Raw genomic sequence first — 27,169 nt, 5'->3', positions numbered from 1 at the left:
AAAAAAAAAAACAAACCTCCAGGGCTTATGTTTCTATATTTACTACTCCACCAGGCAGGCAGAGCTTAAAAAGGGGTATCTGAGGCAAAGGCACCTCGGAAATAAACTGCAAGGCCCTCGTAGCTCTGTGATGCACAATCACTGCTTGAAACCTGGTTATGGCGCCCCGGCTCTTGCAGTCCCAACACACAGCAGCAGCCTCTGCTCTCCTGGCTGGGCAGGAGCTCTTCCCTGCTGCCCCTCTACCTGGAAATGGGTCCAGTTGTGCTGCAGGGTTAGAGCCTGGAGAGGGCTTGGGGACCTTCTGCCATCCAATGCTCTTTGAAGTGAGTGGTCACAGGGGATGTGAGAAGTCAGAAGCACGTAGCACACATGTTGCATGTGTGCTTGCGCATGGCTGATGTGTGGCATGCACCCACCTCTTGCTGAGACTACCAGCGCCCTGCCATGCATCAGAGCTTGAGCAAAAGAGCCACACTCAGAGCCCTTCTTAGCAGGATACAAAAGAATTATTTAAATAAGAACATCTTGGAGATGGATGACAAACCTCAGACAGCTAGACCCCATTTAGGATCTTCTAGGTGCCCAGAGGGCTTTTGCTGCCCAAGCACTCTCCGCAGTTACATGGCTATGCCGACAGAGGATTGCAGTGCCTTGGACAACCCTCTCGCTCATGGTTTCCATTTCACTAAAGCTCGCAGGCTTCAGCTCCCCATCCCCTCCCTCCTACCCCTCTCCCCTTGGCAGGGCTCCCTGGCAGTGCAGAGCATGGCCTCCAGAATGCCTGGCAGCTCCAGCACCCCCCTTCTCCCAGCCTGTAAGAGCAGAGAAGACCTTTAGGAGCTGCAGGGCAGGCGATATTTTTGGCCCGGGTCACAGATCGATTCCTGCCCACTCTTTCCCTGCCACTTGCAAGAAAGGGTCCCCAACCAAGGATGTAGAGACAAGCTTTTAAAGCCGTGGAGCAGGAGCACAGCGCTGCAGCCTCCCATTCACCAGGTAACATGCGCGAGTCAAAATCCCCTCTCCAGTTTGTATTCTCCAGCTGTCCAGCAGCTTATTCCCTTGCCTCCCTCCCGCAACCGACATCACGCCAATGCTTTTGTAACTCACGGGTGGGAGGGTGACAGTGCATCCATCCTCAGCACCCTACCTGCAGCCGAGAGGAATTTGACAGGTGGGGGAGCCGGGGTGGGCACCCTGTGCTGCTGAGGTGAGTGGCACCTGCATGGGGACATGCGGCCAGAGCAGGTATCATGGCCTCCACTCCTCCACTTCCCCACCCCAGCTCCGCTGAAACTTCTAACACAGCAAAACAGCCTTCATGCTGAATTTTCGGCACCATCAAGCATTTTTGCCATCTTCCACTGGCTCATTTTCCTCAGGCAATGCACCAGCTGGGCACATCTCCAAGAAATACTGTATTTGCCCAAACTGGCAGCAGAGCAGGGATGTGTGGGAGGGGAGTCCCCCAGCTGTTTCTCCTTTTATGTATGCTATGGACCCACTTCAGCAATGGTATTCACAAGCCTCCTTTGCCTGCCTGCCCGTTACAGACTGTCCCTGCTGCTGATGGGTCATCACAACTCAGGTCTCCCACACCGAGGACTGGATCAAGCAATTAAAAAGGAAGTGTATGTGCAAGTGCGTGTGAAGCCTGGGCTTACACCAGGGCAGTTCTCAGCAGATGCCAGGGTGAACGCTCCCATGGTCCCATCTGGCCTGTTTGCTGCCAGTTGGTTGGCAGGAGCAGCATGAGCATCTTGTGGGGTTGCATAGCCTCTGCCAGAGTAGTGTTGCTTGTACACCAGTGGCAGGAAAGTGTTCCACATGACTCAAATTCCCTCTAAGCATCTTGACAAACGTGATGTTGATGCAGGCCATGGGAGGGACAGATAACCAGACATTTCTACCTGCTGCAGCTCTATTTTCAAATCGATGAGATGCAAAAGTTGCTTCTTGCAGCATCTCCTTAGTTCCTGTAGACAAACATCTGCGCTCAGCTCAGTTCCTGATCTGGACATGTTGGGCAACTGCTCCAGACAACATCCGTCTTTACATTATGCATCATGTCCATGCTCCATCTTCCCCATTACCACCCCCTGCAAGCATGGCTCTTCTGCTTAGCACTGTCCCAAAGGATGTCTGTGCATCCTACGGTCTGTCTCTATTGGAGTCCTCGTGTCCATGATGTGCACCTTGTCTCCTGTTCCAGAATGATCCAGTTCCCTCTTCCCACAGGAGCAAGGGGATCCGCTTCATCCTCTGGAAGACAGGTTATCTGATACACACATTTTCCATTTGCTTTGCTATCATCTGGTTCACAACCAAGGCTCATTCCCCACAGCCCATTTTATGTTTGCCCTTTCTTCCCTTTGTGGATCTCTCTGTCCACTTCATCATGTAACTGTAATCCTCTCAAATATCTGTTTCATGCCCTAGCCACATACCCTGTGCTTTTCATATGTACCCTACATCTAATCCTTATTTCACCTCTTGATGCCATCGCACACCAGTTTTATTCACAGCCTGTGACATTTTCATCATTAGCAGTGCCTCTCTTTCCTGTAGATCTTCCTGCTCTAGGATATGTATTTTGTGCTGTCCTGACATCATCTCTTCTCCCGTTATCAGCAGCAAGGTGTACTTGGACCTGCCTTTGAGCTGCTGCAGCACAGCCATGCCAGCCTAGACAGCAAGCAAACCACCACCAACTACTTCATGCTGTCTACTGATCATATGGAGAGATGATCCTGGTTGTGGCTGTGGTCACACTTCTTACAAAAGCTATCAGATTTTGTTAGGTGAAGGTGCGGTGAGCACCTGTCTTTCGGGAAGCCCCTCTCACCAGCTGCCAGGTTAGAAGACAGCACCAAGGCCAAAGAGAGCATACATGCGGGTCACAGACATGAACCAGGGTCTCAAACTACATAAAGTCCCTCTGCCTGCTGACCTCAAGCCAGAGCCTGGCGTGCTTTTACAGTGACAGAACCTCCACCTGGGAGAAGATGCAGCAAACCAGCGTTCCTCCTTGAATAGGACCTAGAGGCCGGGGCAGAGATCTAGGAGTTTCCACTAGATAACCTAGCCCAATATCACATTTCTTTTTGGTAAGTAGGAGCACCCAGACTGGTTATTTGAGATGGGCCACAGGAATATATGCCATAGCAGGGCCACTTGCCAGGGGCCTGTAATCATCCCTTCTCATCTTTTCTGGCTGTTGGCTGACCTATTGCAGCAGCCAGTGCACTTGGCAGGAGATGCCTTTAAATACAGTGTTCACACATTAGCCCCAAAAATTTTACAAATTGCATAAAGATGGGCACTTTGGCCAAATACTTGTCTTTTTTTTTTTTTTTGTACCCTTCCCCTCCGTGCTCATGCACACCAGTCAGTGGGCAGCATTTCCATGGATCACTGCCTCCTACAGCTGGATGGCTCCCAGCCAGCTAGCTGAAAAAGCACTGTAGAAGTGCATCTAAAAACTTCTACAGCCCTGGAAGTCTGAAATCATACCTGCGGCTTCACATTCATTAAAGACTACAGAGTTTGTAAGTAAAATCAGCTACATCCTTCCCATAAAACAGGTGCTTTTTCACAACCCAAGAGAGATTAATTCCTGAAAAGAAACAATACCTACCCCTTATTCACCAACCATTGACCAACACAGAGAAAACTGATCTAATACCAGAGCAGATCCTGCTTTGGCACGCAAGTTGGGCCAGAGGACCTCCTGAGGTCCTTCCTCACCCAAACTTGCCCATGACTCTGCACTTACACCTTCATGCTAGAGCTACAGAGGAACTTCCACTGACATCTTTTTTATCTGAAAATGGTTAAATTATCCAAAGTGAAATTGTTTGCCAGGAAAATGTGTTTTACTTGAGTTGTTCCATCACTCACCTTCTGAATTTTTCTTCTTTCTCCTCCTCCCCCCTCTCTGAAGTCATATTTGAATGCTTTCAAAACAACATCTTTTGATTTTCTTGCATGATACAGCTATTCTGGTTGCTCTGTGTTTGTCCACTTATACAGACATCAACACTGAAACACATGCAGTTATCCATGAAAATGTGTTGATTAAGCTCACTGGGGAAGGGTGGGCATGTGTTTTTCTGTTTTGTGACACGTTTAGTTATAAACCTTTTAGCATGGTTTTTAGGGCAGGCAGGAAATGGGAATCACAAAAGCCAGTGGGGAAGGAAAACTGAATTCTTATCCAGTTTCCCCCCACTTTCTTCTCTTTACCCCACTCCAGAGAAAGGGTTTCTGCAGTGGGGTTTAATCAGCAGTTCATGGTTAGAGTAGATGTCTTATGTTCACCAAAACACTCTTTCCAATTTAACTGAAGCAGCTGATCAGATAGTGACTAAGTACACTCAGAGAAAGGACAGAATATATATATAATTATTTTCTGTTCCTGCGTAAAATCCAATGACCTGTTTCATGCAGCCAGTCAAGCAGAGATCAGAATAGCTTTAAACTTTAAAATCATCTCCTCTATTTGAGTATCAGCAGACTGCTACCATTTTACTGGCGATGACAGGATCCTGAGGAATCTGAAACACAACTCAAATGGACTAAGCAAAGACCATGCTTCCTCCCTGGCTCCTTGAATACCGCTGCTTGGCATTAGGGCTCAGGAACTCAGTCCCCAGCTTGCCTCTCCCTCCCCCAGCTAGAAGAGACCTGGTGCAGTGCTTACCATGCACCTCTTGCAGCAGCCGCTCAGATATATGGGAGAGCAAGTAATCACCAGGTTGTGGCTTCACACACCTGAATCCTGGAGGGTGGCTGGGGAATGTCAGGGTGCCAATACCTTCTCCTGATGGGGCTCCATGACATCTCAGAGGCTCAGGGGCATAAAAAAGAGAATGAAGGGCAACAAACAAGCTTTCTCTTATTACCTAATTACCAAAATACCTATGTATGCCTCCATCTGCCTTTGTAAGACTGCTGTTCTCCTTGCATCTGGAGGGATGGAGTCATTCAACAACTCCATGGAGAAATGTGTCATCCCTTCTGTGAAATTTGGTCAGCAGGAGAATCTGCCACTCTCTTATCCCCCCTTAGCCTGTAAGAACAGAAACTCTACATGTTTGCATAAGAAATAGGGAGGGATCTGAGCACATCCTACTTCAGCATCAGATCCAAACATAAGTGAGCCTTGTGCATAGTTCATACAGTGCATGCTGCAAATACATTCATTAGGCTGGTGTGGTTTCAGTGGTGACAGTGGCAGAACAGGGTACAATGTGTCCTTAGGCGTTTTTAAATTCTGTTGAAGTTTTCTTATTCGTAATGACCTTTTTTCTAAGTTTCCGGTTGGGTTGGCTCTGGTTGTTACTGTCTGGTTTTCTTCCCAGCAACATTTTTCAATGTTAGAGACAAAGTCACTAGTGCTCCTAAAAAACAATGGAAGTTTTGAGTTGTTAAAGCCAACAGTCAAAGAGGAATTAATTGTATTAGGTTATCTGCATGAAGGATTGAGCACCTACCCCCCAATCCTTCCACAGGTCAGTGCTGCTCTAAGGAGCAGCATGTCCTGCAGAGCCAAGTATAATCTCATCAGTCATGAGGGAGACAGGGAAAAAGCAGATGGAGAGCTCGCCTCCAATACCAACCCAAAGATGCGTCTGCATCGCTTCCATGACAACTGCTCTCATCAGATGGGCCACAACCCTGATGGACGCAGGAAGTACTTTGCTATCTTCATCCATGACAGAGTGACTCAAAGTCAGGTTAGAGATACATTACTGCACAGGGTCAATGAGCAACAAGGCTTAGCAGGGTAACACTGGAGAAGAAGCAAGAATTTGCCTTCCGAGTTGGCTTTCTGGTGTAGCTCACAAGCATTCCAAAAGCCAGAAGGAACAAACCAAGCTTAACCCAGGTATAAAGCTGCTTTGGAGATCTCCAGAGAAACTGCTCTTGCATACTCTCATCTCCTTGTGAGCACATTTAACCTACCAGCTGCCTTGGATTCCACACTAAAAGGCTCCTGAAAGGCTGTGAAAAACAAAGCCCAAACTGGGATGACAGCTGTAAAAGGGGACAAAACACCTGGGGCCAAGGGACAGTAAATAACTGCAGCTCACATGTTCGGCCAGGTCAAAGGTGGGTATTGGTGCCATCCTTAGCAGCTTACTTCAGCAGTCTCAGCCCCAATCTTCGAGTCAAACTTCATGCAAACCCCCAACCAAAATTCACAAAACCAATCAACTCCAAACCCTCTCTGCTCCCAGTGCAGCATTTTCTACGCTTGCACGCTCCATGTACAGCACCTCCCTTGCCAGGAACAAGCAGAGACTGAGCCAGAATTTGCACTCTTCCTCTCTGGGGATGGTAACAATCAAAGCACAACTCCAAATTTGCATTTTGCAATCCTGACTTTTGAAAAACATTAAATCTGACTGGCAAACTTGAAAAGCCTCCAACTGGTTTAATTGCCTGGAGCTACTCTGCTAGAGTATCTAGTAGTATCTGTCCTGGCAACATCACCATCATCTGCCCTTCACCTCTCCACTACTTTAGATGCCGAACTTTACAGCTGGGAGCATGCAGTGGTGTTACTTGATAGCCCTTCTTCATGCTAATTTTGGTTGATGGAACTTTTCATACTTTCAAAAAGGTGTCACTTTATTTTTGAGAAACCTCTTGTATTATTGGCTACTGTAAATACTCTTTTCCATCTGATGTTTTGAACTTAACCTACAGGGCTCTAAAAAATCACAAGAAAACAGCACCCAAAATGATCTCAAGGGAATGATGACCTGTTAATTTTGTAAACCAAACCGAGTAACAGGATGCACCCAGCATGCAAGTGACTGCAGATGGAAACAAATTACACACCAGTAAGTACTGAATTTCATCTTTCTTCAGTTATATTGATTCCTGATTTTTGCGGTAGACTGATGCTCCATCACTGAGCTGTTTGCTTTGGGAGATGTGCTTGCTCCATCTGCTTTAGATATCTAAGACACAGTCCCTATTGGGTTTGGGATGTCCTCCTTGGACACCGTAGATCTAGGCTAGATGTCTTCCTGAAGATAAGGGATCAGGCTAGACAACTCAAGACATAGCCAGGGGCTCATCCTCAGGCTATTTACACCTAAATGGACAAGGCAGACAGTGAGGATGAAGCCTGAGTAGCAGGATAGAAGCCAGGACTAGTGCCTGGAGCAGCTATTTTAGGCTGTCCCCAGAGGAGGTGAACAAGGCAGATCAACCAAGTTGCCCACAGGAGCCATGCACAGCCTCTCTGCAGACTTGTGGTCTGTCCCATTATCAGGATCCTTGTAACACCTCCCTCATTTCCAAAGCAAATACTAGCTCCAATTGCACTTCTTGTCACTGTCAGATCCATTCTTTACCTGCTTTAAAGATAGATATATATATATATCACACGGCATTAGTGAAAGTGTGTTGAGCTGGCAAGAGTTACCAATAGACTAAACTCAGAGCCTTTTTCAGTAGCATATCAGCTGCCACCTCATTATTTATAGCTACCCTGCTCTTTGAGCTTGTTTATTTTCCTTCTTCCCAAAGGTGGTGGTGGCAGGAGGGGAAGCTCTGATATTCAGGCCCAGGTGTCTCTGAGTCTGACCTTTCCTTCAAAGAGCAGAAACTGGAGACACATTTCAAGGAAGAAAGTAGTTTGAAAATTTAGCCCCTTGTGTCCACCAGCTCACTGGAGGCCCAGTGCTGAGCTGCAAGCAAGGGTTGAGCAGATCTGTTAATTAGCCAGTTCACATACATAAGGATGGTCATAAAAATGAGCCTCTAATTATTTTATACCTAGAAAGAGAACCAGATGAAGCCTAGCCCCCAGTCTCGAGGCAGAACAAGTGCTATATATAAACACAACATTCAAAACAGACTTGAGTTTTCCATCAATTAAGTTTCCCCAAGTTTAAATAATGCTGTTTTATGGCCTGCAGGAAAGAGGCATTGCAATGATCTTGGACCATGTTTTTCAATCCCGTCTCACATACTCACATAGAATAATCTGTTAAAGCTTGTTAAAAAAAAAAAGGCAGCCCTGAAGCCTGCTACAGAAAGACAAGCAGCCTGTTTCAGTATTACTATAGCCCATCAAAGAGTCATTTAAGAGTGGGTGCTGTACAAAATGGCATTCCCCTTCTGCATAATCTAAACATGCAGCAGAGGGGAAGAAGAAATTTGAGAGAAGCAACACCTCGAGGTATGCCTCAAAGTCAGAGCACTGAGAGCCCACATGGCATGAACTTCAAGCCCCAACATTCGGGCACCATTGACCTGCTGAGGGGATGGTAATTTGGGCTAGCATGGCAACACAAGCAGCCAATAGAGACAGGGAAGAGGAAAGCATTGCTTTTCTCCACCAGTCCTGAAGCAAGACACTCTCAATGCCTCAGTTGGTCCTTGTTACAGTTAAATTGCAACAGTCCCAGGAGAAGATAAAGCTAAAGTCTGACAATGAATCTCAGGTATGCCAATGCTGAGAGAGAGGGGGAAAAAAAAGTTTGAGCTTGTGAAAAAATGAATGCAAGAAAGGGAGCAGTCAGCTACTGAATAAGACCAGACCAGTAACTGCTACAGAGAAGCACAGCCTACTCTCCTTTACTCAGAGTCCCCAGAAGCACTCTTCACATCCCTAGGAGAGTGGAGTTCCCAGTGACGCGCAGAGATGCACAGGAGAGCTGGAAGCAGGCTGGCTTTGCAAAGGTTGCAGAACTTCACCACCATGCACAGAGGTTACTCCACAGCAGATTTCCCTGCAGAAGCTTTTTATTTTAGCAAAAAAAATGAGCAGAAGCACTTCACAGATGCCACATTTTCTGAAGTGAGCAATGAAACCAGCCACAATGCCCTGTTCTTGCTGCTGAGGGGAGAAATGAGCCTTCGTTCCTCTTGGCATTGCCCAAGATACACACCCAGAACACCTGGGCTACAGCACCCCTTTTTGGGGGGTGGGGAGGTGGGGTATCTTTCACCATTCTGGTAACCCCACTGTCACTCCCCGCCACCACATTGGCACCATGTTACTTTAGGAGGAGAAAGAGCAGATTGTAAAGTTAATTTAATTGTGGAAGAATTTCCCCAGCAGATATAGGTACCTCATGAAGAGCTACACACATCTGGTCCATGCCAGGTCTTTCCCTAGTTCCTCACCACCACTAGAGTACTCTGGTCTCCCTAGAGGTTTTCCATGTAACATGGTCACTTCCGTGCTGCAATGAGAACCCGAAGTATGGCAGTTGTTTTTGTTGAAGCCACAGGTAGGTCCACATTGGCTTTAAGTGGGGAAGATATGCCCTGCTTAATAACCCTCCTTAGAGAAGGAATCTCACGCAAGCAGCCTTTGAAGCCTTTTCTGCACTTTCCAAGATGGCAGGGAACAGGAACAGTAACAGGAGAAATTTCTGGCCATCCTTTCCACCAGCCAACTGCAGAACAGAGTTGAAACAAATTGGTGCAGCCAGTTTGCATGCATGCAAGGGCACAGTAGCACAACTTTTGCCTCACACCAGGACATCTCTATACATCCCATTGCTACCGCTCTGGTCTCACTTGAAAATCCAAGCATGGCAGAGGAAGAGCTGAAGGCAGGAAGATGGTCCAAATAGTGTCCTTGCTTCTCAGTGCTCTCTGAGGAAGAGAGACTCCTTGAATTCCTGCTTCTAGGAGGAGCTGAAGCAGAGGTTAGAGAGGACAAGGGTACCAATGAGCAAAAAGACGTCAGCAAGAAGTGATATCTGAAAATTTTTGTGTTCCTAACACTTTAGGAAAGCATAGCTAAGGACAGCAGAAACTATTTGCTGTCTCTATACCATAGAAATGTTATTACTTGGAAGATCACCTCCATAAAAAGGTTTTTCATTAGATGGTTCCAGATAGGGTAGTCAGCTCATTATGGTGCTGCGTTCCTGTAGAGACAGCTATCCTGACCTCGTCGCAGCTGTATAAGTGGCCTATACAGGATTATTTTTTATAGCTGACATTGCCAGTGATTTTGGTTGAAGCCTGTGATGCTGCTTAGGTCTATTAATTGTGGAGCTAAGCTCTCTGCTTCTCCTAGCTGATCACTCCCTAGGAAGTCTTCTGCATGCTGCTCCATCTTTCACCCAAACACCACTCATTCCCATTTTTGCAATTACCCATGGTTACCCCCAATAACAATAAAGGATCTCCTTTAAATGGGGCGAGCACACGGAAAGCCCCTTTTCTGCATACATAGAGCTCCTTTTCTTGTCACTCAGCCTGATGTTTCTCCTCCACTTTCTGCTGAAGCAGAGAGCTGCAAGGTCTTGGAGAACAGCTTTGCTGCAGGAACTCCTACATCAACAAAATCCTCGGTTGCCATTGTTACAACATCTTCCTCAAATTTTATTAAATGCTTACAAAAAAAAAAATCCAGGACACAGTAAATTTAAGCAGAAAGCAAATTGATGCAGGAAGAGAGAAAAGCCACCCTCACTCCAGGAGAGCAGAAACAAGTTGCAAAATTATTTCTGTATGAAAAGAGGGCAGGAATAAGACTTGAAAGAAGGGATGGGGAACATGCTAACACCATGAAGTATGAAGATGCGGGAGAGCTCAGAAACAGCCCTGAGAACTGATTTATAGATCTCAGGTCCAAGACCAGATTGCCACTCTTTAGGGGCTCAGTTTCCCCATGTTCACAGCAAGCCTTGACCTCCCCAAACAACTCATTAGGATGCCTTTTCACTAGGGCAGCTTCCAACATAAGAGAAGCAGCCATTTCCCAGATATTATGCCTACCTCCAGGAGCACAGCAGGCAGGTTATCAATGTACCCAACACCTGTGACATTCAGAACAAGTGTTCCAGTTGCTGGCATTGGAGCCCACAGGTTAGAGAACAAGCAAATCCCTTTCCCAAAGAAGGGAGATAATGCCAGTGATCAGCACTCCTTACCTGGGAAAGGAGATCTCCAACCCATGCTAGACAGGGAGAGGAAGGCAGCAGCTATTTGAAACAAAGCTGCTATTGCCACTGTCAAGACAGAAAAGTGGCAAGAACATTTGGCATGGGTACGTAACTATGATTAAAGGATGATCTGGGAACTAAAGAAATAAACAGGACTAAGTTGAATGTGATTTGATGTACACAGAATAGATGGAAGTCCCTCAAAGCAGATGTAGAGGGACAGAGGCTGTGTTGTAAACAGGGAGGACTTTACCCATAGGTGGCACCAACAAGGTGACAAGTGGTCCTTGCAGTCTCCTCATGCTCAGTATCTGCCTATTGCCCTCCTACCAAACACTGATTCTTTTACCAGGTTTCTGTTGAGCTCCCTCTCTCCCACCACCCAGCCACCAAGAGCCATAAAAGTAGAAATTCTTCATCATGTAGCAAAAGCCCTGCCAGTTTGGCAGGGCAGCAGATCCCTCTCTTCCAACACTTGAGAAAGGAGAGGCAGAGAGGGAGCAGAGCCACAGCTTCCCGCCTCCATAGCAGAGCCAGATAACAAAAAAAGAAACCATGAAGTCACATAGAAGTTTAAAACAGGGATGGGATTTGTCAGCTGATGTAGTTCCTTTCATCCAACTGGAGGCAGCATGGGGTATTGCTCACACCCCAAGAGGAGTCAGGCTGTACCGAAGCAGACTGACGTCATGCAGGAGGAGAAGAAAAATATCCTTCAATTGTCTTCTGTGGAACAGAGGAAATAGTGGCATTGAGAGTTGCATCGAGCCAGGACCAAGCTCAGCTGCAAGACAAGAAAACAACAAGTTTATTCATACTATTTGGCCTGCCATGAGCGATACCCTGGACTGTACAGGGGCAGCATCTTGTCTAGCAATTACAGGTGGTTCTCTCCCACTCATTTCCACAAAGCCCTGTGAATTGCCCATAAAGGTTCAGCACTCCAGGACAGCCAAGTGTGCTACATGCCCATGGCAGATAGAGGGCTGCATGCCCAGCAGAGCTCACAACTGCCCAGGCAGAGGAAAGGACATGCTCCTGCCCAGCCATTTCCTCCCAGGGAGATTAGGAGGTTTCCTTCAAGTGCAAGAAAACCAGTAAAGCAGAGTGTGTTCCTACAGCCCCCAGCATCTGCAGCTCTCTGCTTGGGACCATCTGCAGCGGTATCGGGTTCCTGCAGCTCTCAATCTGCTCCACATACAACAGCTGGTGCAGCCAAGGGACTCCAGCATGCAAATGGTTTTTCCATTGCATGATAAATGACTCCTCCATGCTGACACTCTCCACACCATTCCCAGTTTGGGGTTGACTGCAGTTGTAGGAGAGTCCAGGAGAACAGTTGGGGTCCAAGAGTGGGTGACCGCCCTCCACCCACAAGCACTCAACCAGCAGCAGGGAAGCCTAACCCTTAGAAATCCTCTTGGCTCAGATTCTAGCTCAATTTCCTTCCAGCTTATCACAAACCCACCCAAGTTTCTCAAATAGTATTTTCCCTATTGTCCCTGGGTTTTCAGCTCTGGCCTTTCTGCTGGCAATAAAACAAGTCCGTCTGTCCCTTCGCCTTTGCTTCATTATGCGGCAAGGGGGAACATGCTTACAAATCTTGCTTGTTGCAGAATTTCTCCTGAGCACACAAAGCTCTGAAGGAGACTCATCAAACATAGCCAAGCATGACAGGGAAGGCAAATAAATTAAGAGCTGATTTCCTTTTGCTGTGTGTGTCTTAGCATTTCTCTGCCTCACTAGTCAAACACACATACAGACTCTGGCACAGTCATATGCCATGGAAGTTACCGCCCACAAGGTCTCCAAGACCCAGAGCAGAGCAGGCTTCAAATCAGCTGGGATGCTGAGATAGTAGCAAGAGTGATTTTAAGAGCATGGACTGTTTTAAGAGACCCCAAATTTTGAGGTTATAGGGCACAAAGCCCTCTAACTTTGGGAAGAGAGAGAAAGTTTTCCTAGTGCATGCAGATTATATCTAAACTTTCCACTCCAAGAACCCCCATGCCCTCCCTCAGTAGCATCTGGCAGTTTGCAGCAAATCCCAGGCAAGATTCTGTTCTGATTTGTGTAGAAAGCTGCATTTTTCTAGGGTGCAGGAGTGCATAGGACAAGGAAAACACTCAAAAAGCTGATCAGTAGTTGGAAAGTTCATTGCCCTGCCTCTTCGATATTCCCAACACAAGAAACCAGAAGCAGGTCAACCTTATAGTTCTGGCTTACCAGTGCTACTAGACCACAACTCATCTTGTCCATGGGACCACATTAGACAGGAACAGATTAAATCATTCCACAATCAATCCTAACATGAGATGCACATACTAGCTCACCTTGCAGCAGATAAAAATCACCCAAGCAATTACCAATTGGTATACAAACAGAACCAGTGTTGTACAGGAGCAAGCATGCACCTCTCCAACTGAGGCATTTTGGCTTTCTGACCCAGAAGAATCTAGACTAACCACAGGGCTGGGGAAGAGAGCAGGTATATGATGAAGGAATGGGCTCTCAGCCTTTTTTTGGGCTGGTGCAGACTTGTTTCTAAGAGTAGCTCTTGGAATAGGGCAAGTCTTAATCCCAGCCTTGTGCCTAAGGCATGAAGCTGATAAGCCACTGGGAATGCTCAACAGTTGTCACTCCCAGCTGGCACAAATCCCCTCTGAGCCCCTCACCAAAACAGTGGGAGGTTTCTCATGCCTGCAGCCAAAATAAATGCATGAGTTGGTAGCAGCGTAGCACTTGCTAGACACTGCCCCAGCCCCTGCCCAACACAGCCTCTGCTCTGGAGGACAGCTCATCCACTATGGTGAGGGCTGGACCTTGAAGGACCTTGAAGGCTTTGTGCCCCACATGCCACCTCTTCAGTGTTTTCATTTGCTGCCTCTATTTTTTTTTTGGGGGGGGTGGGGGGGTGGGGGTGGGGGGGAGGGGGTGCACGCGTGTGTGTGTGTGTGTGTGTGTGTGAGCAGTGAGGAGGGAGGAGACAGTCATCCTTCTTTCTCCCACCTACAATCAGTTTTGTTAGATACACTGCCTGCTTGCTCAGTACAGATCAGCTTCCCAGCCCAGTGCTGACAGCAGCAGGCACTCAAACGCAAATAGCTGGTATGTGCTTTTGAGAGTTTTATTCAGGATAACTTACCCACACAGTAGGTATCACACTACACACCCACACTAACCAGAGTGGGTTGGGAGCCACCAGGAACCAAGCGGAGCACATGCAGTAGCTCCTCAGGGCAACCCTGAACATCACTCCACTTCCTCTTCTTCATTTCAGGATGCTCAGTTGCATCCAGCACTGCTGATTAAGGGGCTCATTTCATAGCAAAACTCAGCAGCTCTGTGCTGAGCAACAGCCAGGACAGAGTCAGATTTCCTTTTGGGGCTGACAGGGTCATGACAGGTTAGAGGCTGCATGCTTGATGTTCCCCAGCCTTGCTCAGGAAAAGAACTAAGACTAGTTTTGTCTTTCTATCCCCAACACAGTCCCATAGCTTGACTGCAGGAAATCTGACTGGTGCTCACCAGAAAAAAGAGGAGATGGTGGTGAGTTAGCTCACCAGCTAGACCCAACTCAGACCACAGCCCATTTCTGTTTCACTGAAGAATGGGTGATACAGGGAGGACAGTGGCAATGCTCCCCAAGGGAAAGAGAAAACCAGGTTTTATCCTAAACTGAGTATGGAAAGAGAAGGTTGTCACTGTGCTTGATGCAGCAAAGAAACACCAGTTAGTGTTATGACAAAGCACTTTCTCATCAGATAAATGCAGCTTTTAAGTCCTGCATTTCACAGGGGTGTCTTTCTGCCAGCTGAAATCAATCAAGGCCAGTGTTGACTTGACTCAAATGACATGTAGTTTATAGCTGTTCTGTTGTATATAACATTGTATCAGGGTATTAATAACTGGAATTTGGAAAGCCATGAAACATTCCTGCTTTGTGCCTCTGGAGAATGTTTCAAAGCTTCAAAATTTCAGACCTGCTCTGTTTCTCTTGACAATTCCTTCCAAATCCTGTTAGGACTCGCCAAGACACAAACATCTGGGGTCCCAAGGAGCTTTCGCTGGATTCTGTGCTAACACCAGGAGCGGGAGGGCTCCAGGTTTGGCAATACAGCTTCCCCCCGAGTACATCTCTTGCCCTGCCACACCACTCTCAACACCTGCTGAGGCTACCTTGTGAGACTAAGGAAACCAAGACTGATGCTCTTCTCCCACAATACTGACTCCATACACACAGCTTTTGGAGAGAGGAAGAGGAGGCCTTATATATGAATACTTCAAGAGTCTAGCCCAGGACTAAGCCCACACCAACTCTAAGCTTTGTGTTTTCTTCCAGGAGATGACAATGCTCATAACAGTATCATCCTCCATCCAGCCTGCTCCCATCCACCACCACCTTTCTCCCCCTCCTACCCTACCAAAGCCTGGGAAGGACAACCTGCGGCTCCAGCGGCTGCTGAAGAAGGCAGCCAAGAAAAACGCTGTCCTAGCTTCGGAGCAAGCCAGGTCCTTTCGGTCCAGCCTCTCACCCGTGAACGAAGCCAGCCCTGACCTAGAGCACAATGAAAATGCTCCCCCAGTCACCTCCGAAACCGCAGCACCTCCCTCCACCAGCCTCACAACCCGACTTTCCGTCAAGCCCATTACCTGCCGTGTCCCTTCCCCTTTCCGAAAGAGCAAGCCTTTCACGCTGAAGGTCACCGAGCAGAGGCGCATTGCTGAACACCTCAGGCTCACAACCTCCCCAGCCATTCCCATGATACACAAGCCAGGTGCTCCTGAGACTCCAGAGCAGCCTGAAGGCATGGACACCCACCTTCCTTCTCCAGGCAACACTTCCATATTTGCTTTCTCCCAGCCTCCTCCTTCTAGTACGCCCAGTAAAGAAAGGGCACCAGAGCTTGCATATGTCACCAAGGCACACACTTATTTCCACAGTGTCAAGCCACCCAGGGCTAAGATGCCCATGTCAAATCAGACCCAAGCAACCATCAGCCATGAAGACAAAAGGATGCCTTCTCCACCTGCTGAAACAAGCTGCTCTGAACCATCTCCAGGGCAGATACCCACCCCACTCAATGACAGCAAGGCCAAGGCCATGCTGGAGCCTCCCCTCCTTTCTGCTGCAGAGGCAGAGCCTCCTAAGGACCCCAAGCCTGCTCCTACTGAAGAGTCCATCAAGGCCTCTCCACCCAAGCCCAGCACCTCCAATGCCTACACCAATAAGCCCACAACCCATGAAAGTGATCCAGAAACATCTGGATCAGAGAGAGCTCCTGAATTACCCAAGCAAGATGGTGACATCCTAAAACCATCAACACCCAGCAGTCCTTGGAGGCAAGCACACCCAGAGACAGCAACCCCAGCACAAGCTGACAGTACAGGGGCCACATCCACAGACACCAGAGCAGAACACTTCATTCAATCTCATTTGACGCCCAGCTTACCAAACACCAGCCCTCCCCTCAAAGCTGAGCCAGCACTACCATCAGTAGAAGCAGCAAGACCTCCTAGAGCCAATGTTGGTGGCTGGCATCGCCTCAGGAAGCACTTGATTGTGCAGCCAGAAGCACCCAACTTCCCAGAGCCTAAGCCAGACAAGCTGGGACAGGAGGAAGGGAGCAAGGAGAAGGACAGCTCTCAAGCAATCACCAGTCAAGACTGCAGGCCATTTAAATCAAGGGCCACAAGAATGTGGGATGCTATTTTATACCAGATGGCAGTCAAAGAGAGGAAGCAGCAAGCAGAAGAGAAGAAGCTGCGGAAGGAAGAAAGCTTCTTTTTTCCCCGCCGCTTACCCATGCTTCTACATAAGCCACGCTTTGATGCCCGGAAACTGAAGGAGTTGGCTGCCAAACCCATGACGAAGCTCACCACCGTATTCGAGGTGGGCCAGTTTAGACCCAAAGTGGCTGAGGAGCACACCAAGAGCTTTAACAGAATGGCATCAGGATGGTCAGTCAACTGAAGCAAGGCTGCTCCACCAGGCCCACATCTCTGAAGGTTTCTACAGGGCACCAAGCAAGAAAGCACATATGTCTAGGTTTACTGCCCAACAGAGCCAAGCATAAGGAAAAAAATAAAATGAAATAAAACCCTTAAACCCACAGCATGAGGCTGCTGGCTTGGAGGGATTACTTTCCATATGTATATAAGCTTAAATGCATAACATACCACATCCACAGGTCATGGGCCAGGAAAACAAACATGCGCTCATTTTAGAAAGAGTCAACAAAAAGTCCTGTATGCAGTAATACAGGGAAGCAAGCGGAGGCACACAGTGAAAAGGCAAATTGCCTGTAGAAAAAGCCCAATTCAGAGGATGGTGGAATCTGATTTATTTTATTGTGTTTATTTAAGATTAAGAGAAATTCTAGAAATAAAAGCAGTCGTAGATGAGACAATGTGAAAGTATCTGGGTTGCTCCACACCTCCTCTAGGGATACTTAGAAACTTAACTCAAAGAGGGTACACATCATCTCTTCAGCTTCTCCACTGAAAGTGCTGTGGAGGGCGTCTCACACCCACTCACTGAGAGCAAGTTGGGAATTCATGCTTTCATCCAAGGCATAGCACAAGATATCCATCCTGCTTTCATGTAGCAGTTCCCCTGCCTAAAACACTGGACATCATCATTTGATCTCCTCCTAGGTCAGTCTCCTAAATTGTAGTGCACAGAAGACTAACTTTGTTGCAGTAATCGAGTTCTGTTATGTATTCCACAGTGCTTTTTTAAGTACAGCTGTGGGATAGTGTTTTTATGATAACCAGCACGTGGGTATCCAACTCAATTTAACAATGTGCTGTTTTCTGGGGGTTCCTGCTAACCACATGTAGTCTTATTTTCAGAGGCAACATCATAATAGTTGCATACCTACTGGTGCCCGGTGTCCTGAAAAAACAACGATATTTAAAATCCCCAACTCTGTCCATCCACAGAGACAACTGTGCCTTCCAGCATTACAGTCATCCTTTGCATCTCCATCACCACCAAGATTTTAAGCATGAAAGCTGGAGATCGGCTATTTCTGTTTCTCAAGGGACTTTGTCATATGCTGGGATATTCCTACACAGCTAATACAGGATTGCTATGTTTAGTCCAAATCGGAAACTTGATACACAGTTCTTCACATTCTGTTCATGTGCAGAGGATATGGAGCTGACCAAAATTTCCCAAAGCCAAACTACAAACAAACTTAGAAACAAAACCAAGAGGCCCTTTTTGCTTTTTTGAAGTCTTCCAATTTTGCAATGATACTATCAGAAAAGTTCAGTTATAATCAAACCATCACTGAAGTTTTCACTTTGCTGGTCTTATCCTCTGTTTTGTAACCCCTTCCCTGTTCCAAGGAAAAAAAAATGAGAAGGAAGAATAACCTAAGTATCTAAAGTTTGGATTTCTCCAAACCCCCCCCCCCCCCCCCCGCATTTTTCCAGGAAAAAGCTGAAAAGACCTATGTTGGAAATGCACCAATAACCACAAGTGGATTCCAGGTAACTTCTTTCCTGTGAGGGTGACAGAGCAGTGGAACAGGCTGCCCAGGGAGGGTGTGGAGTCTCCTTCCCTGAAGACATTCAAAATCTGCCTGGAGGCGTTCCTGTGCCTCCTGCTCTGGGTGTGCCTGCTCAAGCAGTGGGGTTGGACAAGATGATCTCCAGAGGTCCCTTCCAAACCCTACCATTCTGTGATTCTGTAAGCCTTTAAAGGATAATTCAACACGCTGCAAGAGAAGGCTACAGAGGAAGATCCATGCAGCAACACAAAACCAAAAAGAATACAGGTTAAAATATGTAGAATGCCTAATGCAGACAAAGATCACCTTAGCACACAGCGATAAAATGGCACCTTACTGTAGCACAGATAGTTGGATGCCTGTGTACAAGAGCCTGCGTTCACAAGATCCACAGCACTAGCATGAAGCAGAACAGCCAATATTGATTACACTTGGGACACTAAGTGAATCTGGCCAGAGAAGACTGTTTCAGAAGCAATTGTGCTTTAATCCATTTAGTCCTGCAACAAGGACAACCACCCAGAACAAACCAGTGACGCTCACACATGTTGATGAGGAAAGGCTTATGTCTTGTATCTGCTGGGCTTCCCACCAGGCTGCATGCACAACCCAGCCCTATTGCACAGGGATGGAGGATCGCTGGGGGGAGAGCAATATCCAGTGGGAAGCAGAGGAAGGCAGGTCTGGCTGCATGGTTTAGCCCTTCTGCCCCAAGAGTGAAGGGCAGAGACATACAGCAGGCATGGCAAGTCCTGCAGAGACACACCCTGGCATCAGAGCAGTGCAGAGGGGAGAAGAGGCACCTGGAGGCAAGAGGAGATTTCCACCAGTGGTTCTGCACTGCAAGCCATTGCAGCACATCCCAGCTTGAGTTGCCATGCTGAGCAAGGCAAGGGGAACACCACTGAACACTGACATTGAAAAACAGCCAAACTGCAACAGCCTCAGGCAGTTGGTAAGAGCCCAGAATTGCCATGTACAGAAAATCTCTTGCTCCACAGCCTGCTCAGAGGTCCTTCAGCTCAGGAAGGGAGAGGAGGGGGAAAAACTGTACCTGTGTTCAAGCAACTAGAAAGCTGATAAGGTGGTGTTGAGTGAGTGATATGGGGATGAGCCAGAAGGGTTTGGGAGTAAAAAGGCAACCGTGAAGGGATCTGACAGTAGGGAAAAAGGATGAACATTGTTCAGGGGGGGGTGGAGAGGAGCTGGGGAGGAGGGACTTCTCAGTACAGAAAACAGCCAGCTAAAAACCCAAGAACACAAACAATCCAAGATCTTCCAAGCTATGGCAGTCATTTTGCTATTCACAGTCAAAAAAAAAAAAACACCCTTCCTTGTGAATGAACCCATAGGGCAACAATGCTGTGCAGTGGTTGTTTGGGGAACTGGGTGGATCCTAGAGGACATCCTGTGACAGTCACTGGCCTTTCAAGAAAGGATGCTGGAAAAAGATCAGAGCTGAGGGCACTTTCCTTTCGGCTGCTTGCAGAAGCTCAGGTAGGGCAAGAAAACCTGCTGGAAACCTAGCAAAACCTGTTTGCTATGATGAATTGAAGATCAGTAGGACCCCACCTGGTGCATCAAAACAGACCAAGAAAAAGAGGAGAACTGATCAAAGAGATGACCTTAAAATAGGTTTCTGAAAGCCACAGGCAGAGAAGCAAGGTGAGGATACAAGTCTAGTGGGCCTCTCCTTTACCTCTCAAAAACAGCTTTGGGCAGGCTTGGGTTTGTACTGCTGCCTATCTCAAAGTGACATTCAAGAGAGCTTCTCTTCTAAATGGGTACCACAAAAGGAAAAAAAACCCACACACAAACAAAGCAATATGCTGCACTCAGAAGCCAGCTCCTTGGCGGGGGGGGGTGGGGGTGGGAGAAAAACAACAAGGAACACAGTGCCCAGAAGAATTCAAAAACAAAAGGTGTTTTGTAGCAGACAGAGCTATTTGTATGCTTGGCTATGAAATAAAGCTTCTTTTTTATAGTAGGAAAAAAGAGAATGAGATTGTTTTCACCCCCGACAACTTCCTCTCCTCTCATAGTGCCAGATGCTGCCCAGTTGGATCCAACCAGTTATCGCCTCACTCTATGCCATTCCTCCTTATTGCTGCAACCCTCTACTATCAACCACTCAAAGTAACACCAGGATATCTATTAACATAAACACAACATGAACATGAGATCCAAAGACCGTTTCAAGAGGGCACAGACAGCAACCCAGCTCTGCCTTCCCCCTTGCTACATGTCAGAGGATTGACCTTTCTGCTCTGTTGGTGTACCCAGCACAGCAATGTTCATGCTCTCCCTACTACAACCCTATTATGGGCTGGTTCCAAGAGGTTACTGAAATCATTAAAAGTTTTTCCCCTGATTAATTCAGTAAATCCAGGAATTAGACCCTAGAAGCATCTGAATTTCAGGAGTACATCAGCCCCCCACGCTCAGCCAGAATTACCTCCAGCTACCTATTTCTCCTTGCAACATAAGAAAGCATAAGAAAAACCAGCAGATGGCTGTTCCTTTGAACTAGCAAAGGCAAAGGCATCTTCACCCTAACAGCAGTAGCTACAGGACTTATTCTGCACATTAAATTAACAGAGGTATCCAGCTTCCTGGCAGCATCAGAAAGTCAAAGACAAAAACAAATTCCCACTCTGTACCCACTCCCTTCCAGCTCAGAAAGTCAGGTGTTTGCACAGAAGCAAGGCTCCAGCTGTTACCATACAGTACCTTCCAACTCAACCAACACATAGCTGGCAGAAATAACCCCAATGTCGCACCAGAACACCACCAGGAGTTTGTTACACAGTGCAAGGTCATACCTCACCTACCTGCTTAATGAGTTCTCCAGGCACGCTATTGCTCTGCAGCATCATCTATCAACACCTTCTTGTACTGGCCATGGCCTGTTGCAACAAATTTGTATTTTTTGCCAGAAGGAGCGGACTGAACAGGAGAGAAAGAAAGACCCAAAGTCAGCATTTTTCTCCCTCAAATACTCAGTCAAGATCAGATAACTGAAGCCAGAGGAGCACATGATACAGTTGTCTGATCCCAGAGGGCTTGGCGACAGCCTGCTCTGTACTGCCTTCTTGCCCCCTCCACATAAACTCTTTGCACAGACTGACCACCGCTTTCTACAAGCATAAGGTAACGCAGCAAGCATGGAATGTGTAATGGGAAAGGGAAGATGCAATGCCAGGCATCATGAGGGAGAGCTCGTCTAAGAGCCCCAGTTCCAAGCCGGGGTTGGTTTCACCCATACCAAGAGCCACTTTCATTTACTGCATAGTGGCAGCAGTACCTTCCAGGAAAGGCAAGACACTTTGTTCTTCCTCTCCCAGCCTGGACAGTTCAAGCAGCAGCTGCTTGCTGCATTTTGATAGGTGTTCCCACAAGCATGCCAGTAGGCACAAACCCCAAATGTTGATACTGTCTTAGGTTCACTTACACTTAATTTTGCATGTTTTCTTTACTCTGAAGATTAAGAAGCATAGCAACAGCAAAGTGACTCCCATTTGCAGATCAATTTTAGCCTAGAAGGCTGGGACTCCCAACCCACGGCCCAAGTACAACATGCTATTCAAGATACCCTTCAATATTACTGATTATAATATGACTTTTGCCCCCATTTTTACTAGGGCTGAAGCTTTAGCAGCTCACTGTTAGGAAGAGCTCTTCGGTATGCAATTGCATCGGTAGATACAGGCAGCCCTTGTCCCTACAGAACATCACCATCTTCAATGCTTCCAACCCAGCTAAGAGCCCTTTTCTTTTTCACAGCAGAGCAAGTGCTTTCATACTTGCACAGGTACTAACTCACCTTGATATTGGTCTCTGGTTTGGGATTGCCCTTCTGTTCCCAAAGGCTTCTTTTACTCACGATGTCTCCAGCCACAATATCCTGAGAAGATGATGTTCTCATTACCCTTCACTGCTAAAGCTGCTGAACCTGCATTTATTTGTTCATATCCCTTTCAAACCCACACATCTGACCTCCTTTTTTAATTATAATATCATATCATCTGACGTATGACAGCTACAGCTAAAACCCATGACTGTGAAAACTTCTTCCTATTCCTAGTATATCTTAATTTTTCCTCTCTCTCACTCTCTTCAACAGAAGATCCAAGATCTTTATTTTCTTAAGTTTGTTAACTATTTAAGACATGTTAACATCAAGACTTTTTTTATGTGGAAGGAATTTTGCTCACATAAACGCAGACTTGCAACCCACGTGTTACAGAATCAGCCTTGCTCACAACAACCAGAAAGTGAAATTGAGAGCAACACCTAATACTTTCTGCATTTTCCAATTTTATAAAATTTATCATCTTGGTACTAGGTCCAACTTGTGCTGAATAAGTGGAGCTCAGTCCTAGCCCCTGCAGAAGACATACACGTTTTCCATTCCAGCTGAATTTATTCCCATTTCAAAGCAGAGCCTCAAACAGCATCACAGAGGCTTTCCTAGCTGTACTACCAAGGAACAATTTGTGACCCTAGCACAGATGAAGCAAAGCTGAGGTACAAGGCCTTGAATGCTGATGAAGACAACCACATCTCTAATATAGATGTCTTTGGAGCTGGTAGGCACCACCAGTGAGCCACACCAGCAGACTAACCCAACTGTAATGCACATTGTGCCTGGAGGCCAGCCCCTCTTCCCTTGCACAAGCAAGGCAAGTCCCATGAGTGCCATACCTTACAGGGCAGGGACTTCATGGCAGACTGAGCTGCGACCTCTCCAGTCTCCCAGAGGCTTTTTGTACTGGCTACCATCATACTCGTGGTGGGAAGGTCGAGAGAGGGCTGTCGGACAGGTTTGGGAGCCTTTGTAGATGTCTGGAAAATAAATGGAGAAAGATCACCATCAGGGAGAGTGCGCTTCCCCCATCCCACCCCTGTAATTGGAGGTCCTCAGAGATGAGGAGTTGTAAAAGGAGACTTTCAGGGTCTTGCTAGTTCCTGCCAGATGCTCCCACACTTTAAACAAGAAACATGAGGAAAAAAGGATGGGGCAGCTTGCTAAAGAAACCTACTTTATGCTGTGAAGGGATATAGAGACAGGAGAAAAGGCTGCTCCCATCTAAGAGGAGATGATTCAGTTGTCACCTCCCAGATGGTGAGACTAAGGCGTGGTGGGAGAGCAACACCCGAAGAGGGCTCCTTGGAGGGTGGGGGCAGAGACACAACACAGAGCGCCCACCTCAATAGCCTGTGTGTACTGCTCCAGCCTGTCATCAATCTTCGACACAGGGAGGGGAGGCTGGGACTTCTTTATGCTGTTACTGGAGAAGGAAGAAGAGGATTAAGGTGATCGCCTGGTACCTCAGGCAGAAGGAAGGACTTTGAGGGCCACAGGCAGCCTGTCACTCCTGCCCATACCCACAGTAGGGCCCTCTGGCATCCTCCATTTGAAGGAAGAGACCTGCTTTACCCCAAGGCCCACATCAACCCTAGAGATACCTTTTCTTTATTGAGCGGTTCAGTGACTCAGTTCTGTCCGTGATCTAAAGTGGGAGAGAGAAGATGAAGGTATTACTTTTCTCCATGGGCCTCAGATGGATGTAGGTCACCTTGGCTGACCATAATCCAAATATTTCTCTTCCCTGCTCCCTCACCCAGATTTTGCTTAGAAATGCCTCACTCAGTCCCACATTCCCACACTGAGCACCCCTTTTACTTCTCCTTTCCAAGGCAGGTGACTAGAATCCCAACAAAAACCACCAGTGCACAGTAGCAGCCCAACCAGTTTCAGGGGCAAACCAACAATGTGCAGCTTGACTGACAGCTGAAACAGCAACCAAGACCATTTTCCCTGCTCAGGGACCAGGTATCTTTCACAGACACTTGGTTTCCTAGCCAGACACAATGGAGAAAGTGACAAGTGTGGAAAGATGAGGGAGAAAACTAGATGCACTGCCAGCCACATCTGCAGAAGAGGATCCAAGCATGAGAGAAGCACAGGCATGAGTTACATCACAGCTTATTGACACCAGAGAACTGCACAGATGGACAAGCCGGCATCTGGAGCCACCTGCAAGGCAGCCCTTCAGGTCAAGCCATCAGGAAGGAGTTTTGCACAAGATGCTCCTATGCAATAACTCTTTGACCAAGACAGGAAGGCAACCAAACACTTCACAGCCACTGAATAAAGGAAAGCTGAATTGTTGCTAAACCTCAGAAGTCTTTTGTGCTCCAGAAAACACGAACATGGAGAGAAAGTCAAAGGGAAGGTTATTTCTTAACAGCAGCTCCTACAGAGCCAAGGAGCAACAACTAAGTAACAAGGAGTCTTCTCTCCCTGTATGCTGCTGCCTGTGCCATGGAAAACATCACCTACCAAGTCAGCAGATAAAAAGCAGCACTAAGTGCTCATTTTAAGACACTTTCAGGATGCTGGTGCTAAATTTTAGCTGAGCAGAAGACAAGAGAGTGTCACAGAGAGAACACATTTAACAGCTGTGCCCAAGAGCCTGTTAGAGAAGAGCACAACCACCAAACAGTGCAACACTGGCTAATAGAGATGCGCTAGGGAGAGTCGCTCTGTGAGGTCCCAACAGAACAGCATGACAGATATCCCTCCAGCTTGCTCCCTTGCTTGGTGCTGGAGGACTTGGTGCTTGCCTGAGCCATGACTTCAGAAATTGAGTTGCCCATCCTTCTGGGACATTGATAGGCAGGCTGGCATCTCATGGGGCATAACAGCACCTGAAAGGCAAATCAGGCAGATCCCTGCCCATGTCTTAGCTTCTTAACCACAGTAGATAAGATATCAATAGGAGAAAATCTTGCTAACCCTGCCAGAGAGATGCTGTGCAGATGCAAACCACCCACAGGTGCTTCCAAAAGGTCATAAATTAGCATCAAGTTAAACACACAGGGACCTAGAAACAGGTTGTAGGTGTTAGTAGATCTCAGCATGACAATCTAGGTGGAAACAAACTTTTCCTAAGCTATTTAGAGACCACCACCTCTGCTCTGGAGGGCAATTTCTTACAGAGAGAGTCCTGCATTTCTCCAGTCCAAAGCACTTTCTAAAGTCCAGAAGAAACCACAGTTGCTCACGTAGCCAGCCTCAAAACTCAGAGCTCACAAGCAGCTTGGGACAAAAACAGAGCTGGTACAAGGCTTCCCCCCTGCCAGCACACATCCATTTCAGCCCCCAGGCCACACCAGCTCTCTGAACCCTAAACACCCCATCACACTGCATCCCAACATCTGCCTCCCCCAGATGTGTACCTAGCCTCCACCAGCCACAGCTGGCAGGGGAGCTCACCACCCATTGCAGATGCTCTTGTCTTTCCACTGCAAGCAGTGTTTCTATTGAGCAATCCCGTGCTAAAACACCTTCTTGGTGGTCAAAGTGTTTAATTCTTAGTGTTTACATAAAGCCCTGCCTACTAGCTGGGGTGTAAAGAGCCTCCTTCCTTTGGAAAGATCCCAAGCTCATATTTTTCCTGAACAGCTTTACATTTGGCTTTGTGTATTGGTGAGTTCTGACATCACCATTATAAAACACAGAGACTGTATTTCTAAATCTTCCCCTGGGCTAATCATAGCTGCAGCAGTTAAGCTCAGGTCAGGAAGTTATGTGTGTTTTGGGGTTGTAATGACAAGAATTTCAGCACATAAAAGGCACTGGAATGGTTTCTCATGTCTCCCCACTGGTCCCACTCAGGCGATATGCTTTGGCCATCCCAACCCCACTTTTCAAATGTAACATTAGCACATGGCCTACATTCAAACCCACCCTTTCTGCCCTCTGATTTTTAAAAGGCTTATCCATAAAGAGCAAGAATCTGATGGTTGTAGATGATGAAACTTTCTTCTCACCATCTATTTACTGGTGCAAGAGCAAGCACTCATACAATCCTCCCCATCCAGGATAATAATGACTAAGAAACAAATAGCATAGATAGAAATGCAAAAAAGCGAAGATAATACCAACAGCAGATTAACAGACTATCCAGGCTCCTCACCATTTCCCTCACTGCTATAATCAACAAGCTTAGGGCTTAAAAAGACAAAAAGCCATTTGCTACAGAAACCACTTATCTGTAGCTATTGTATTTAAAAGCACATGCACAGAACTGAGGATTTCTAGCAAATGCAGCGGAAGTTGTGAGATGCAATCCAGGTGGTGTTAAAAATGGAAGTTTTGCAAGAGCATCAATGCAGACAGATGTGACTGGTAAGGACACAATGCTTCAGAGATCAGGAATCCCAGTTTGTTTAAAAAAAATCTTAAGTCATACTTTCTGATTTTATTCTAAGTAAGATAGGGAAATTCCAGTGCTTCAAGTTTTGGGGTTTTTTTGGGTGGGAAGGGAAATTTCATTTTCTGATTAAGTTCATGTGTCATCTTTGACCAAAGTCACAAACTTAAAGCTTAGACATTTTTCTCAGTATTACAATATTTCCTGGAGTCCTTAATGAACTTCAGACATTTACAGTGATAGGCAAAGTATACACAGGCAGAGAGAGTTACAGCCTCCAACAGCTCAAACACACAAAGCAGGAGGAGAGGAGACTAAAAGCCAAGGAAGATGAAGGAAATAGATCAAGTGATTTGTCCCAGCCTGTAGCAGGAGTGGGATGATAGGATTCACATCCTATGTTACCGCAAGCCCTGGGTCATCTTTCTTCATCATTAGTTAGGTGCTCTGCTGCGATGGCTGTCATCGCCTCCAGAGGGGCCCCAGGAACACAAAC

At 46.9% G+C, this 27,169-nt stretch overlaps 2 protein-coding genes across 3 annotated transcripts in view; one reads left to right on the top strand and one right to left on the bottom strand.

The window, feature by feature from the left end:
• The first annotated feature begins 825 nt into the window (after positions 1 to 825).
• PRR33 (proline rich 33) lies at positions 826 to 18,282 on the top strand. Its single transcript, XM_075094558.1, has 3 exons — positions 826 to 999; positions 6,718 to 6,854; positions 15,274 to 18,282. Exons 2-3 carry the CDS (start codon positions 6,834 to 6,836, stop codon positions 16,903 to 16,905), a joined length of 1,653 nt encoding a protein of 550 aa, XP_074950659.1. The 5' UTR covers positions 826 to 999; positions 6,718 to 6,833; the 3' UTR covers positions 16,906 to 18,282.
• The window catches only part of LSP1 (lymphocyte specific protein 1), a 51,087-nt gene continuing 34,256 nt past the window's right edge, over positions 10,339 to 27,169 (bottom strand). For both annotated transcript variants that reach the window (XM_075094559.1, XM_075094560.1), the window contains exons 6-11: positions 23,921 to 23,964; positions 23,661 to 23,742; positions 23,156 to 23,296; positions 22,275 to 22,355; positions 21,283 to 21,397; positions 10,339 to 11,715 (exon numbers count right to left, since the gene is read on the bottom strand). In XM_075094559.1, coding sequence (XP_074950660.1) covers positions 21,308 to 21,397; positions 22,275 to 22,355; positions 23,156 to 23,296; positions 23,661 to 23,742; positions 23,921 to 23,964 — 438 coding nt within the window. In that variant the 3' untranslated portion in view covers positions 10,339 to 11,715; positions 21,283 to 21,307. The remainder of the gene's footprint in view (positions 11,716 to 21,282; positions 21,398 to 22,274; positions 22,356 to 23,155; positions 23,297 to 23,660; positions 23,743 to 23,920; positions 23,965 to 27,169) is intronic.

The sequence above is a fragment of the Phalacrocorax aristotelis genome, chromosome 5 (assembly GCF_949628215.1).
Source record: "Phalacrocorax aristotelis chromosome 5, bGulAri2.1, whole genome shotgun sequence".
Lineage (NCBI taxonomy): Eukaryota > Metazoa > Chordata > Aves > Suliformes > Phalacrocoracidae > Phalacrocorax > Phalacrocorax aristotelis.
The sequence above is the reverse complement of the archived record's forward strand: the minus strand, read 5'-3'. Positions and strand labels throughout refer to the sequence as shown.

Coding starts and splice junctions, on each gene's coding strand:
- PRR33 (XM_075094558.1), top strand. CDS start 6,834: ATGGAAACAAATTACACACCA. Junction 6,855..15,273: donor TGGAAACAAATTACACACCA/GTAAGTACTGAA, acceptor GTTTTCTTCCAG/GAGATGACAATGCTCATAAC.